Raw genomic sequence first — 14,798 nt, 5'->3', positions numbered from 1 at the left:
CAGCGCCATCTTGATGTTTAAGGTATTAGACTGTAGCGCCTTTTCTTATAAACTAATCTTTGGAAATTTGAGGTCAACCACATGGTCTCTAAATCAGAGCTCATAAAATTATAATTGTAAACTAGTGTATTTAAATAGTTTTTAAAAATAATTAAAAATGCCGAAATCAAAAAGAGACAAGAAAAGTAAGTGACAATTTTTTTCTTTAAAAAAAATTTTATTTGGGTTTTAATTTAGAATATTAAAAAACTAACCTATATCCACTAATAGACATTTATAAATTTATTAATTGTTTATTATTGTTTATTACAGTTTCTCTTACAAAAACTAGCAAAAAAGGCAAAGCATTAAAGGATCACATTATCGATGATGTGAGAAATTGTGTGGAAAAATACGATCGCATATGTGTATTTGCTGTCCGTAATATGCGCAATAATAAGCTGAAAAATTTAAGAGAAGAATGGGTCGACAGTCGTTTTTTCTTTGGTAAAAATAAAATCATTGCTATTGGTATGGGAAAAACACCAGCGGAAGAGATTGCTGATGGTATTCATAAACTGGCTAATAATTTACATGGACAGTGTGGTTTATTGTTTACAAATAAATCTAAACGTCAGGTAAATTTATTATTTCAAATAATCGTTAATTAATTTTAATATTTGATTCAATTTTTTTTTTAATTTATAATTATTTATCCTTCTGTTCTTAAAAAATTAACTTGAGTTCTATAAAATAAATAAATTTTGGTTTAGGTATTGGATTGGATGGATAAATACTCAGAAGTTGAGTACGCTAGAGCTGGATTTATTGTTCCTGAAACAATAGTATTACCCGAAGGACCTTTACCTGATTTTTCACATGCCATTGAACCTCATCTAAGACAACTTGGTATGCCAACGGCTCTTAAAAAAGGAGTTGTTACACTAATCAAAGATTATGAAGTTTGTAAAAAGGGATTTCCACTTACTCCAGAGCAAGCCAAAATATTAGTAAGAATTTATAAATTACTATCATTTTTAATTTAATGACTTAATCACGATAAATATTTATTTAATTATTTTTTTTCAGAAACTGTTTAGTATGCAATTGGCAACATTTAAATTAATCCCACTTGGTTTTTACTCGAAAAAGAAGGGATACCAAAAAATCAAGACTGCTGATAATAACGATAATGTTGAAAATATGGAAACAGAAATTGTCGATGAGACGTAAAATATTTTGTTATTATTTTATAAATAAAATACAATTTTTTTATTATATATGAAAATTTTTTCGAATGTGTTTTTCTCCTAAAATATTAATTTATAAATTAAAAAAAAAAAAAAAACGAGCGTTGAGACAAATGAAATCACTAAACAATATATAAACAAAGAAAATTGCTAGTTAAATCTGTTTGCTAAATTAAATTATTAAATTTTATTAATTTTTGGATGTTTTTTATTAAAATTTTGTGACTGACTTTAATATGGCTTTACCAATTGCCTTTATGATATTTACAATCTTTATTCTTCTATGGGTAAGAATTGCAGTATTTATTTTTATGATCAAATTCAATTATACATATAACTTGGAATTTATATAGTTGACAATCTAAAAAAATAAAATTTTAGTTAGGTTACAACTGGCTATCAGAAATTCCTGTACATCCACATGGACATCCAAAGCTCGAGTCGTATTTAAATACGGAGAGACCCAGAAGTGCTACATCTATTGACTCTATAGATATATCTGACGGTGAAGAAATAATTAGAAATCGGCCTAAAAAACGTGGGCGTCCAAAAGTTAAAAAATAATATTAATCAAAAGGATCGATTTATTTTATATTAAATTAAATTTGATGGGAACATGCAATAAATAAGAAATCAACTCAATTGCTACGCATTTAATCGTCATTTCATTTAATGATTTGGCTACAAGTTACACAGATAGCATTTGAGGCTCAAGTAATAAATTAACTAAAAAGTGATATAATTATAACTTGATCTTTTAAACTAGTGGCTAATCAATCAATCAATTTATGAAGAATAAGCCAAGTAAGCGTGCTAGCTGAGATCATTTTATTGTAGGTCATTCCTTAGACACTTTTACTAACTCGAGAATGTATAATAAATTAAATGACTACAAAAAATATAAACCAACGTAAATTACAATCTTTAATAAATGAAAAACTTAATTTATTAATAAAACGAAATTAAATAAACCTACAACGTAGACAAAATTATTATTTTTTTAACTAAATTTATAATATATACAACATAAATTTTAACTACCAGCTGTTCTTTCCGTTACAATCATTCATTACGCATCATTTTTTTTCATTTTTTTTATCAAGTCTTTGGTTTTTTTAAATCGCTCTGCAACTTGATTATTTTCGATATTTGTTCATTGCATGGAAAACTTTATCGACAAAAAGAAAAAAACAAACGATACATAATACAAATATAAATAAATATGTATTATAAAACATACTATTCAGACTTTTTGTAATTGTATTCTTAATAATTATCAATGAAAAATACAATTGCAAAATTGTGAAATAAAAAAATATTTTCTTTTTTGTTATCGTTTTTTGTTATCAATCTATCTAAATAATTTAAATATAATTTTCTTCTGCTTCACATTCTACATGGAAATAAAGAAAACTCTTAACTTTTACAATTCACTTTGAAATATCACATGGAAAAATTAGATTTGCAGTTTACTTTTTTTGTCTCTAATTTCAATACCTACTGAATCACACCAACTAAATTGAAAAATAACTATTATATTTTGAATGATACGAAAAAATAAAAAAAATCATCTATTATTTGCTAGTCATAAAGAATGATACCGTGAGTAAATTTTCACTGTATGTTATACATAATTATACAATGATTAAATGAATTCTAAGCTTATCAATTAGTTTTACATTCAAGACTAGAAAATTCCCTGAAACTATTTTCTTCAAATTATATATTGTTATTGTTTTTATCATTTATGTTAGTTAAAACAACTCCATTTGTAGGCATAGGCCTATAAATAATTATATAGATATTTTTTCAGTTATGTATTCGTATCATCATTTTAGTACATACAAATTTGTAATTCAAAATACTCCCAATCATAAATATTGACGTATAATAAAATAATTTACGTATCATTAGTAATTGGAATGCTATATATTCATTGAAAATATCTAGTCATACTTTTTTTGTCAAAGCTTGCATTTATATCCTGTTTATTAGTATATAATAATATAATTAACAGGAAAGCGATAAATAAGTACTGGTGAGAATGTATTTTTTTTTTTTTTTTTTTTTTTTCAATTTTCTTTAGTTATTTATGCATTTTATCGTCGTTGCGACTATGTAGTAAAAAAGTTAGCGATCAAGGCTTTAGTTTTCTTTTCATTTCCTTTTATATGAATAGTTATTTAGTGTATGCAAAATAAATAGTAATGCAGTAAATATAAAATATTTATCCTTATTGAGAAGGTTGATTTTCAATAAGTAATTCATTGAGATTTGGCAATTCTGGAATTGGATCTCGCCAATATGAAAAATGACTGAATTCATCAGAAGCATCTTCTCTCAATGCTGGGAATAAATGATCCACAATGTAACTCATATTTGAGTATCTGAAACATTAATTCATAATAATCAGTATCTCGTTTTATTATTTTATATATTTTTATTATTGGTTTGATGAATTTTTTGTCGACTGATATAAGATATCAATTTAGGCTTGATAAAATTATTGCGATGACCAAAATGAATGTGTCATTGATAGATTAGTTATAATTTATAATTTTTTTGTTAAATAGAAATCAATTTAAAAAGTCAAATAATTTTTAATGTTATTAGTTATTGAATTTTTTTAAATTTAATTAAAAAAAAATAAATATGTATTTATCAGGAGATAAAAAAATTTTTTTTTAAGTTAAAAATTTGATCTATGTCTACTTAAAATAAAAATTATAAAATATGAGTACATAAAAATGTTAATGTTAGAATCGGAGATTATCTGTGAAGGAGAAATATTCAATGAATGAATTAGTCAGCTAAGCATTTAGAGCAAAATTGTTCACCCAAAGCATACCCTATGACGCAAGCCAACCTTAGTTGATGATATTATTGGAGAATAAAATAAAAATGTTGTTATGATAATATATACAGGATAACGCAATGAAAATTATAAATAAGCATTGATAACGATTAAACGGAGCTAAATTCATTAGGTGCTTACCCTATAAATAATAAGAAGAAGTTGACGGACAACCAAATACCGTATATGCAAGCTAAAAAGCTATATTTAAAACGCGGATCGTTTTTTTGTTATTAAAAAATAAATTATATTCTTTATGAAATATAGTTAGATATATTATTTAAATAATAATACTAATAAAATCACCGTGATAAATATTTGCACGAAATTCAGTAGAATAAATAATTAATAGTCTAAAAAAAGTAAAAAAAAAAATTGTCTATGGTTGTGTTGTCATCAGTGAATGGTTGCCCTGGGTAGAGGTGGGAACAAATCATTGACGCTATCACTCTGACACGCATAGCTGCAATCATATAAATATTTTTCCCTGTCAAATAATCCTGTTTAACTTTTTTAATTAATTACACCGATAGGATATCCCTTAGATGCCTATCATATTTGTCCCATTTTTAGTTGATGGGTTTTTGTTTTATCCTCGAAGTTAACTTTCAAGATTATTAATACTGTCAGTTTGCTAGTAACTCATTCGCTGATTATTTTTTGAACATTCCAATACTATTAAAAATAATACTAGGTAAAAAAATATATTAGTAAAATGCGTGCTTATTATTAGTGAGAGTTAGTAATTGATTAAGTTTGTAAATTATTATAGTGTTATAATTGTACTATTTAGTGTTATTGTAATAAATAAAATTATTGTAATAATAAAATACTTACGATGACTGGAATGTCTGAGTCAACTCATGTTTCAACTCTCCACGATGATTAATTGTAAAAATTCGTGTAATTGGAATACCAACAGCTCTATAAGCCCACACATCCTTTAAAAAAATTATTAAATAAATTTATTGGATAAATTGTTAAAATGTAAATTTAAAAAACACTTACATTTATTCGATTGCCATATCCAGCGTAAAACGGATTAGAACCTTCAGGAAATAGCGCCTGAATATCACTGAGACAAGATATTTTAAACTGCTCAGGTTTTTTCTCAATAACTTCCCGATGGAATGCAGACAAAAGACTGGTGGGATTCAAAAGTAGAGGTCCTTCGGGAAGTGAAAGATCATCCTGTTTTATACTTTTCAAATACTGTCTTGTACCACGTGCTTGGCCAATAGCACGCGCTGATAAATACAATAACTTATAACCATTATTTTTAATCTTAGTAAAAAGTTGAGCAACACCCGATTGGGCCCAGTCTTTTCCTACAATTGGCAGAATGTGTCCTAATACATCAGACTTCGTAATAGTTCCATCGATGTCAGATATTACTATTTTATCATTCCATTTCCATCGATAAATGTGACACTTACAACGTGATGTACCTTGATAAGCCGTAGTAACACTAAATACAACTTCATTAGATCCTTCTTTAAGATTTAAGCTTTCTATTTGTTCAGACGTAAGTCTCAATGTTTTGCGATACTTTTCACCAGATTCATAGTACGGTCTTCGTCGTTCTGGTATTCTAACTCCTTGAGTCTCGTTTGGATTGCTATCTGAGTCTTCACTTCCGCTGTACCCTTCGCCTTCCGGTTTTTCATTAGCTCGTTCAACTGATGACTGAACCATATTATTTTCTTCGGGCTTGCCCAATGAATCATTCTCTACATCATTTAATTCTGCAATCACCTGTTCTTCTTCTTCTTCTTCTTTTTCTAGACTAAAAATTAAGAACAAGCATTAAAATAAAATTAAAAAAAATAAACAGACAATATTTAAATTAAATCTAGATATTCTATTTAGATATTGAGATTTAATTTGATTGTCAACCATAAATCTTAAAAAAAAAAAATTAAAAGATACATTACGTTTTAGATGGCGAGTCAATTTCTTCGACATCAATTGCAGGCTCTAATAATTCAGTAGGTTGACTGTTTTCTATCGGGATTGACTGTCCGTCTTGGTCAACGGTTTCGGAAAGTTTTTTAGGCGGCTGTGTCGATGAACGCCTCCACGAGAACCATGAACTATAACCGGTTCTTGTTTCGTTTGTTTTACTGACAGTTTCTTTCTTATTGTCTTGGTGCATCGGCAGTGAGCCATATTGCGCGTATAAATTTTCAATGGTATGTTGTGGTAAGCCACGTTGAAAAGCAGCCAGTGAAATAATAATTGGACAAGCTGTTGTCCAATTATAATATTTACCATTTATTTTAATTACTAAATTTGGATTTTCGTATAATTTAGTATCATTACAAAGATCGTCGTATTGAAGTAAATTTTGTTGAAATAATTCATCACTCGGACCGTCATCAGTGTCCAAGCCACCACATAATGATAAACTTATATCAATATTATTCTCAAACAATGATTGTTTAGATTCTTCAAAATCACTATCCAGTGATTTTGGACCTCCAATAGCACCCTCTACGCTGTTAGGACTCTGTGGTAAGCTTGGGCCATTACCAGATTCAGTATCTTCTTCGTCAGCTTGTTTATCTCCTGTAATAGATATATTGTTCTATAACTTCTTTGTTTAAATACTTTTCAAATTCATATTTGACTTCCACAAAACTTGTAAAATCTTATGCATAAACTTTTTTTTTTAATATATAATTAAAAAAAAAAAATGGGTGAGGATTAATGTTTTTTAGTCAACTATCACCATAAGATAATAAATTATGTAATAATGAATTGCGATGAATGTAATTAGAATAATAAAACAAAGTAAATAATAAAAAAATGATAATAGAACATAGTAGTGCAGAGTATAAGCGATAAATGGTATACCTTTCGCCACGGTAGTTCCGCGATGGGAAGAGGGAAAATAAAGGGCAGCTACTTCAGGATCCAATTCATCTGCATTCAAATCACTCAGGTAAATGCCCTCTGATTCTGGATTGTGTCTTACGCGCGATGTCTTCTTCATGAAGGAGAACATACCACTGAGCATAGAACGTTGTGCCTCTGCTACCATTGGAAAAGCCGTTAGCAAATACGGTTAGTGGAAGAAAGTGTAATAAGCAATTTGTGATAATGTATTATTATTATAAGTGTTTTTATTTAATTTATTATATTTTATTGTTATTAACAGTTGTATTAATGATAATGAATTAATTAAAATTTTAAGTTTTGTGGTTAAAAGTTGTATTAATACATATTTTTGGATTACTTACCGTCATTTGGTTGAATAACAGTTGTAACAGAGTTAAGAGCATGAGGCGTATCAATTGGTGGACTTGGTAATTCACCCCATCTCCAACTCTGCTGATGGCTTTTGTCATCTTCGTGTTCTTTACCTTCTTCACGTTGCTGTTCAATTTTACGCATCTCAAATTCCGTGTCAGATTGTACGGGTGAGCAAGGCCTGGAATCCCGGTTCCTTTTAAGGTAAAAAGTAAAAAAAAAGAACATTCAATTTTACAACAAAAAAAATGCTACGGTATTCGGAGTAGTGTTATGATGGATTATTATGTAAATATGATGAATTGTCTCATTGTCAAGTGTAACATACTTTACTCATAAAAATTTAGATAACTAAGAAAAAATAATAAATAATAATATTAATCTTACTTAGTAATTTCAGTGTCACTGAAGAAATGATAATCCGATGGTGGTGGTAACTCTTCAGTAGTTTTGGTTTCACTTTCAATGATTGGACTGGAGTTCTTTAATACCTAAAATAATATTTTTAAATTAAAATTTATTTAATAATAAAAATATTAATATTTTTATAGAAATATCAAATAAGTATTTACTGGTTCATTATGTGATTCTTCAGTTGGTGGAGTTGTCTCAGTCTCACTGACTTCTGTTTGACTGCTACTTCCATTGCTTGCTTTTCTTTGAGCTCCTTTTTTCTTCATAAGACTCTTCTTTCTCCTTTTACGTTTAGATGACGATGAAGTCTGAACTTTAACTTCATCTGTGATTCCTTCAACATGAGATTTTTTTTCCACAATACTAGATTCATCACGTGAAGTTTTTTCTCTAGCATCACTTGACGGATCATCGGTAATAGGTCTAAAATCATTATTAACAACGCTTATTTTTCTTATTCTCTCCGTTGAAGTAACAGCGACGAAAGATTTTGGTGTTGACACAGGTTTAGTTTCATCTTCATTGATGTTATCCATATCAAAAATTTCTTCCTCAGCTTGCAGCGAAAGTTTATTGTGACCTTTCCATTTTTCTTCATCTTCATAGTCATCCTCTTTGCTTTTCCAATCATTCAACAATGCTTTCTCAAACTTTGGTCTCTGCTCAGCTGGCAGTTCCGGAAAATTTTCTTTAAACAACCGTTCTCTATCTTCTATCTTCAACGCCGAATATTCATCACGTATCATTTGCTGTTTTTGTCGAGTTGACATTGCACTCAAACTTTCTTCAAATATTTTACTGCGCTCTTCGTATGTCATCGAAGCTATTTGCAGCCATTTTTCTCGATGTTCAGCAGGTAAATCCGAAAATTGTTCGATTAAAAATTTTTCACGTTGATCTACTGGCAACGAAGACATCTGCTCCAACTTTTCACGTTCTATCGACAGCACTGAATCGCGTAGTATCTTTTCATGCTGCTCTTGAGGTAAATCAGATAATAAATGAAATCTGTCAACAATAAATAATTAAAAAATATTATTAAATTATCACTTTAATATCAATATATATTAATAACTCCTTTACATACCTAGGAGGTGGAAAGCAATTGTCATCTGGTATAGGTGAACAAGCAAGGTGTGGTGGTATTTCAGTGCCATTTTCAAGACCATGTGAGCTTACTTCTTCGACGAAAAAAGCTTCTCCAGAGTCACCTAGTTTCATCTGAATTTGTCTTGGCTCTCCATTTATTTCGATATCCACCTGAAAATTTTATAATTATTAATCGTAATACAAACTTAATATTATGTCGCTTATTATTTTAACCCAATAAAAATTTTTATGATTATTGATTGAATAAATTTTTTTCTCCCATCAAAAACAGTAAATTTATTTTTAAGTAAATATTTTTATTATACTTATAATTTAATGACATTGATAGATAACAGTTCAGTCTTTCCTGATTAATATTATACATTATAAAATTACTATTCAATATTACTCCACAAATTTCTATCACGGAAACAAAATTTAAAACGTCATTTGACAAATTAATTATCACACGTTAAAAAGTTGATTAATGATAAAATTCTTAGCGATATTGATTTATTATTCATGATGGACGTAACTTGAATGTAAATAATTCATAACTGAATAAAGTACACAAACAATTGGATTAAGTAACTAATAATTGATAAATGAATATCAAATATTTAAAAAAATGAGTTTCAAATTCTTTAATTATAATAAATTATAATACTCACCACTTTCTCTCGCGATCTCAAAACTCCAAGTTTGCCGAATCTGACATGAAAAGGCGAGCAAGTGAATGATCCATCATCTTGCTCAACGACAATGACATCAATAGCTCCAGTAAGAGTAGCCGCATTAATTTCATTGTAAAAATCACGGAAGTTGCTAATGAACTTGCCAATGTAGTTCATGCTGTACATTTTATATGCCTCGTCTATTTAACCAATCGTTGTTAATTATCAATCTATTATTTAAATCTTTGTTCTGTTTACAACAATTAAATATCGGACAATAATTAAAAAAAAAAATAACTCATGTCTCATTTATCTAATCATCACAATGATACTTATTATAAGACATTCAATTATTAAAAATAAATTTTATAAAAACAATTAATCTTATGTGTATTTCGTAAAACAATAATATTTATTATAAACTCGATTCAAAGTCCACTTCAACGTTGTTTCACTTAAGCAAAGCTGATGTATGTATTGATTTGTCGTCATACATTTCCGAGAAATACACAATATGTAAATATATAGATTTAGCGAAAAAAAAAAAAAAAAACTGTCAAATTTAAATCACAAGTGTAACTATATATATTTATATAACTGATATCACTGATATTAAAATGAAACAAATGATTATTGTGTTTATGTTCAATTGATTAAATAGTTCTACTTGAACTTATATTTTAATTATTATTAAATCAAATAAATATATAAATAATGAAAATTACAATGAGACGGTCACAATTGTGGCAGGTGACAATTATGATCAAATAATTACTCCGATAAACGTTAACAAAAACTTGGCGTTGTAAATCCTTTGTTCTCTTAATCCATAAGACCTCAAGGGTCTTGGCCAGGCTGTAATAGCTTTTGCCTGCTCGTGCTTGTTTGTTACTGTAACTTTCCCCAGTCCCGGAGCCAGTACAGCACCCGCTCACAATTATACATATATATTCACTCGGTATTATATCTGTACACACCGACGATCCTCATTCCTCGTACACTAGATTGCACCAGATAGTACGCGATGAACACGACTGGTGGGGACGAACGTCAGTTAATAGGTCACGTGATCTTGGAAAATCCAATGACAGCTTGTGCTGACTGTTCGGTCGATAAGATGGCGTACCACGTGATCAATCAACGCACGTGGCGCGAAATTTTCACTTTTGGATTTTTTAAATCTGAAAGTAAAAAAATTATTCTTTAGTAAATTTTGAATTTTTCTTATGGTATAATAATAATTAATATTTTTTGTTGTTTAACTTCAATTTAAAATTACAAAAAATGCAATTTTTAATAATTGTTTTTTTTGTTTGAATAAAAATTATAAATATGCAAATTGTTGAAAGTTTTTTGAAAGGTGTCAGCAAATAAAATTGTTAAAAACTAGAATTTTTTTTATTTTTTTAACAATAACTTAAACTTTCAGAAAATTTTAATTAAAAGCGTATTTGAAAATTTCTAAGCTTTAACATTTGACAATTTTTAGGATTTTTTACAGAAATGAATTGTTATAAAATTTTTTTTCCACCTGTAGAAATTTAAAAAAAAAGATAAAGAAATTTTTTTTTTTTTACAAAAAATTGTCAGATATCTGCTAATCTTAGATTAGTAAAATAAAATTAAGCTAAAAACTAAAAAAAAAATACTTTGCATGTATTTTTTTAGAATTTATTCGTGTTAAAATTATTAAAGTTTTAGTATAATGAATGAGAATTTGCAAAAAAGATTAAATTTATTACGTGATACCTCCTAACCTGATTGAGTCATAAATGTTTTACGTATATGGAAGCGTGTTTTACAAGAAAAGTTTAGCGAGTCACGTTGCGTTTGGTCATCCTGTTAATAAACGTGTCACTCTATTGTATTTTATATCAATCTAATAAAAAAAAAACTAGATCATAGTCTAAGACATTATATTGTTTGTCTATAATTAGTGTCCGTCTAAGTATTTTTTTAATAGCTGTAAGACATACCTTCACACTAATACTTAAATTGTTTAAAGTGTAATTATATAACAATATAGCTATTTTTTATCAGAAAATGTCCGGAGGATATATAAGGAAAAAAGAAAAATACAAAAATTACATTGTATACTGTAAAGTAGTACTTCATATGAAAAAACTGGGGAAATTACTTGAATTAAAAAATTTTCTTTTTTCTGTGTAATTACAAAAAAACCGGCGTATTTTTTGCTCAAATAAATTATTTTCGATATTCACTTTAAATAAAAAAACAAGATCTATTGTTGTGTAATAAAAAAAAAATAGAGAAAATTATTTCACAAATAAGAAGAAAAAAAAATTTTTGTAATTATCATGATTAGTCTATAATCTTTAAAAGTGGACATTGAACTTTACATATTAACGACAAATGGTATTACAGATAATTGAACATTGCACCTAATCGTTGCGTAAATGTAAATTGCTTTGTAATAATTTGTAATAAAATTACATCTCAGAAAGATAGCAATAAAAAAAAATTTTTTTTTTTTTTAATTCAATGTTCAAGTTTATTTATTGACTCTGAGATCACGCTTGTTTTCAATCAAATTGCAAGCAAATTTTGGCAAATTATCAACATTTAAAAATTCAACTTTTTACTATAGTTTTAATTTTTGTGCAATAACTGGATTCGAGTCAAGTAAACACAATTATCGAGCAAAGCTTTTATTTTTCTCTTATTCATATTTAAATCAAGCAAAACGATTTCATTTTGAAAATACTTTTTAGTCAATCACATCATATTACATAACTTTATTATGTCTGAAGATTTCTTGTCTTGTTTGGTCTGAAGAAAAAAAAAATGAAATGAACATTGGAGTACTAAATAATCAAAAAAATGATCTACGATATCACTATGATAAAACAAAATTACTTTGAAGAAGTGAGATATCTAATGAATGCTCTTTACGCTGATTACTAATGTCTCGGCTCGTTGCCAATTCTCTTTATAAAATAATGCCAAACCGGAAGTGTGTTTTGACCGTTTACTCTGCAGACCACTCATCGAACAGAACTAAAGAAAATATGTGAAAAATTATGCTTCATGTTTGTATCACATACTCAAACAAAAACATTTACGTTGAATTTTGGGTTAAACAGATTTTATAATTGTCCATGAGTCATTTAAATTAATTATAAAATTCACTTCTACGTGAATAATTTTAATAATTCTGATAAATTATCAAAATAATTAATATTTCATTGGTTCCGAAATTATTTTCTACGGAAGAGATGTTTGTATTCATGATATAAGTGATAAAATATTAATCAAGTTTGCTTTTTTTTCATTAATTAAGTTCTGGAATAATTGACGCAATTTTATAGGTAAATATTTATTATTAGTAATTTAATTAAGCAAACTTATGATTAATAATTAGCTGAAAAATTTAAGCTCAGATTTATTATTTAGTTATCGACTTGATTAAATTATAAATTAATGTTTTTGTATTATAATTGATGTCATGTCTAGTTCGTTGACTATATGATGTTGCAATAATTTGTTTTGTCTACTGAGCACATGATATCAAATCATCAAATAAATAAACAATAGTATTTAAATAAACTTTTTTATTACGTCTCTACTTTTTTCGGACGCTTGATATAAATAATTATATTATAATTATTCCGTATAAAAAAAAATTATTCGAACAGAAAATTGATTATATTGAAAATCATTTAAGATTGATGACATGCAAAGTTAAATTCTGCGACTTTGAAAACAGAAAGTAATTAACTAATTAATTCTTTCGAGTGATAAATTAGAGATACTAGATTGTAATAAAAAGTGGTAATCTGTATAAACATCTTTATTGCCAAGTACATGAGAAAAGATAATAATTTTCACATTGCGCTGTCAGTTTGAATAAACAAAAAAAAAACAAATAATTATTAAATTCATTGACTTTTCTATTTTAACAAAACAACGTGACCTTTGGCCCTTGTCCAGTTTTCTTGACCATGGACCTGGCATTACCCAAAAATTTATTCGCGTCATTCATACATATAATTTTGCGCGAGCAAAAGTATTTAAAAACATCAATTGATAAATCATAAAAATAAAAAATGAATAATAATGATAAAATCAGTTTGTACAGCTTAAATACAAGAATGAACGTATTATATATAAATAGACTTTTAATAGTTCAACGTTAATACATAATATGACCATTAAAAATAACTAAAAATGTGTTACACGAAATATCGTACGATAATCGTACGATAATCCCCACCAAAACGGAATCACGCCATAAAAAAGGAAGCAAGATGGGACAGGAGTACTTTCAGAAGTTTCAATAGGTCAAAAGAGCCTTGAGTTTTTATTTTGTACGTTAACCCAGAATTTTATATATCAAAAATATAAATCGATGTACGATGTGCGAGTAGAAAGTAACGTAACGCCTGAGAAATTAAATTGAAAAAGTACGTTCACATGTCTATTGCATACTTATATGTTTGTGTTCTTTTTGTTCTGCAAAAAATAAAAATCCAATGCACCTAGATCACGCGAAACTTACGATTCACGATCTATTAACATTCATTTTTCATTTTACTTTTAAGTAATAATTTAATTGATAAAATTTAACGAACAATTTCATTCTTTAAATTTTCAAAAAAAATTAGTCATAATCACTAACCTTGATTATTAAAAATAAGTTAATGCTTATCATGCCGTAAATCATTTTTATTACTATACCAAGCAATGAATATTAATAATTCAAAAATGATGAAAAAAAAATATCGGAATCATAAATTATTTTCATTTATTTATTTACTACTCTATAAATAGTTGAAGCAATTACTTACTGAAAATATCCAGAGTATATCCAATATTTATGCAAACTGAGTTCAATTAAAAAGTAAACAATTAATTATACTTTGAAAACTAAAATTTATAGTTTTAATTATTTAAATATTATTAAATAAATAATTAAATTATGAATACATGTTTTATTTTCTTTAATTATATTATTGTGAAATAATAAACAAATATCCGTTAAATAAAAACACGCTTAGTCGCAACGAAAGTCTGAATGTTACTGACGTTTACTGGCTACTGCACTCGTATATATTTCTTTATATTTTACGCTGTACAACAGTATAATCTACGTGTAATGTATCGTTCTTATATATTGAAAATAAGCATAATGTTTTTGGTTTAAACTTATTACCACTGCGTGATTGGTTAAGATAACTCGGACCCGCCGTCGAACTTATATTTATAGATGTAAACAAACTTATTAGTTTACTTCTAAAACAAACAGTTTAAATTATTTATTTATTC

General features: G+C 27.4%; 2 protein-coding genes across 6 annotated transcripts; one reads left to right on the top strand and one right to left on the bottom strand.

Moving 5' to 3' along the window:
- The first annotated feature begins 36 nt into the window (after positions 1-36).
- On the top strand, positions 37-1,262 carry LOC123274180 (mRNA turnover protein 4 homolog). The gene is made up of 4 exons (XM_044741690.1): positions 37-185; positions 313-617; positions 753-989; positions 1,069-1,262. Exons 1-4 carry the CDS (start codon positions 158-160, stop codon positions 1,210-1,212), a joined length of 714 nt encoding a protein of 237 aa, XP_044597625.1. The 5' UTR covers positions 37-157; the 3' UTR covers positions 1,213-1,262.
- Positions 1,263-2,305: 1,043 nt separating this feature from the next.
- LOC123274176 (phosphatidate phosphatase LPIN2) lies at positions 2,306-14,423 on the bottom strand. 5 transcript variants are annotated; one of them, XR_006511461.1, is made up of 12 exons: positions 14,321-14,422; positions 9,510-10,693; positions 8,837-9,009; positions 7,908-8,757; positions 7,723-7,826; positions 7,326-7,531; positions 6,940-7,119; positions 6,018-6,651; positions 5,092-5,869; positions 4,921-5,024; positions 4,225-4,546; positions 3,479-3,616 (listed from the first exon to the last, which is right to left on the bottom strand). XR_006511461.1 is itself a non-coding variant. In XM_044741671.1 (11 exons), the coding sequence occupies exons 2-11, from the start codon at positions 9,696-9,698 to the stop codon at positions 3,463-3,465; spliced, it is 3,369 nt and encodes a 1,122-aa protein (XP_044597606.1). In that variant the 5' UTR covers positions 9,699-10,693; positions 14,321-14,423; the 3' UTR covers positions 2,306-3,462. The 5 variants fall into 5 exon arrangements, 4 of the variants coding, with proteins under 4 accessions (XP_044597606.1, XP_044597607.1, XP_044597605.1 ...); XM_044741671.1 differs by lacking the exon at positions 4,225-4,546 and having other exon boundaries at positions 2,306-3,616; positions 6,940-7,116; positions 14,321-14,423; XM_044741672.1 differs by lacking the exon at positions 4,225-4,546 and having other exon boundaries at positions 2,306-3,616; positions 7,326-7,516; positions 14,321-14,423.
- Positions 14,424-14,798: the final 375 nt, after the last annotated feature.

This window comes from Cotesia glomerata, unplaced genomic scaffold (assembly GCF_020080835.1).
Source record: "Cotesia glomerata isolate CgM1 unplaced genomic scaffold, MPM_Cglom_v2.3 scaffold_25, whole genome shotgun sequence".
Taxonomy (NCBI): Eukaryota; Metazoa; Arthropoda; class Insecta; order Hymenoptera; family Braconidae; genus Cotesia; species Cotesia glomerata.
Note: the sequence above shows the minus strand (reverse complement) of the source record. Positions and strands in the feature narration are given on the sequence as shown.

What these genes read in the sequence shown, in the direction of transcription:
- LOC123274180 (XM_044741690.1), top strand. Translation starts at nt 158, where the DNA reads ATGCCGAAATCAAAAAGAGACAAGAAAA. An exon ending in ATCAAAAAGAGACAAGAAAA is followed by an intron (nt 186 to 312) that starts GTAAGTGACAAT and finishes TGTTTATTACAG; the next exon opens with TTTCTCTTACAAAAACTAGC. An exon ending in CAGAGCAAGCCAAAATATTA is followed by an intron (nt 990 to 1,068) that starts GTAAGAATTTAT and finishes ATTTTTTTTCAG; the next exon opens with AAACTGTTTAGTATGCAATT.
- LOC123274176 (XM_044741670.1), bottom strand. Translation starts at nt 9,698, where the DNA reads ATGTACAGCATGAACTACATTGGCAAGTTCATTAGCAACTTCCGTGAT. An exon ending in AAGAATCACATAATGAACCA is followed by an intron (nt 7,827 to 7,907) that starts GTAAATACTTAT and finishes ATATTATTTTAG; the next exon opens with GTATTAAAGAACTCCAGTCC. An exon ending in TGTTATTCAACCAAATGACG is followed by an intron (nt 7,120 to 7,325) that starts GTAAGTAATCCA and finishes TTCCAATGGTAG; the next exon opens with CAGAGGCACAACGTTCTATG.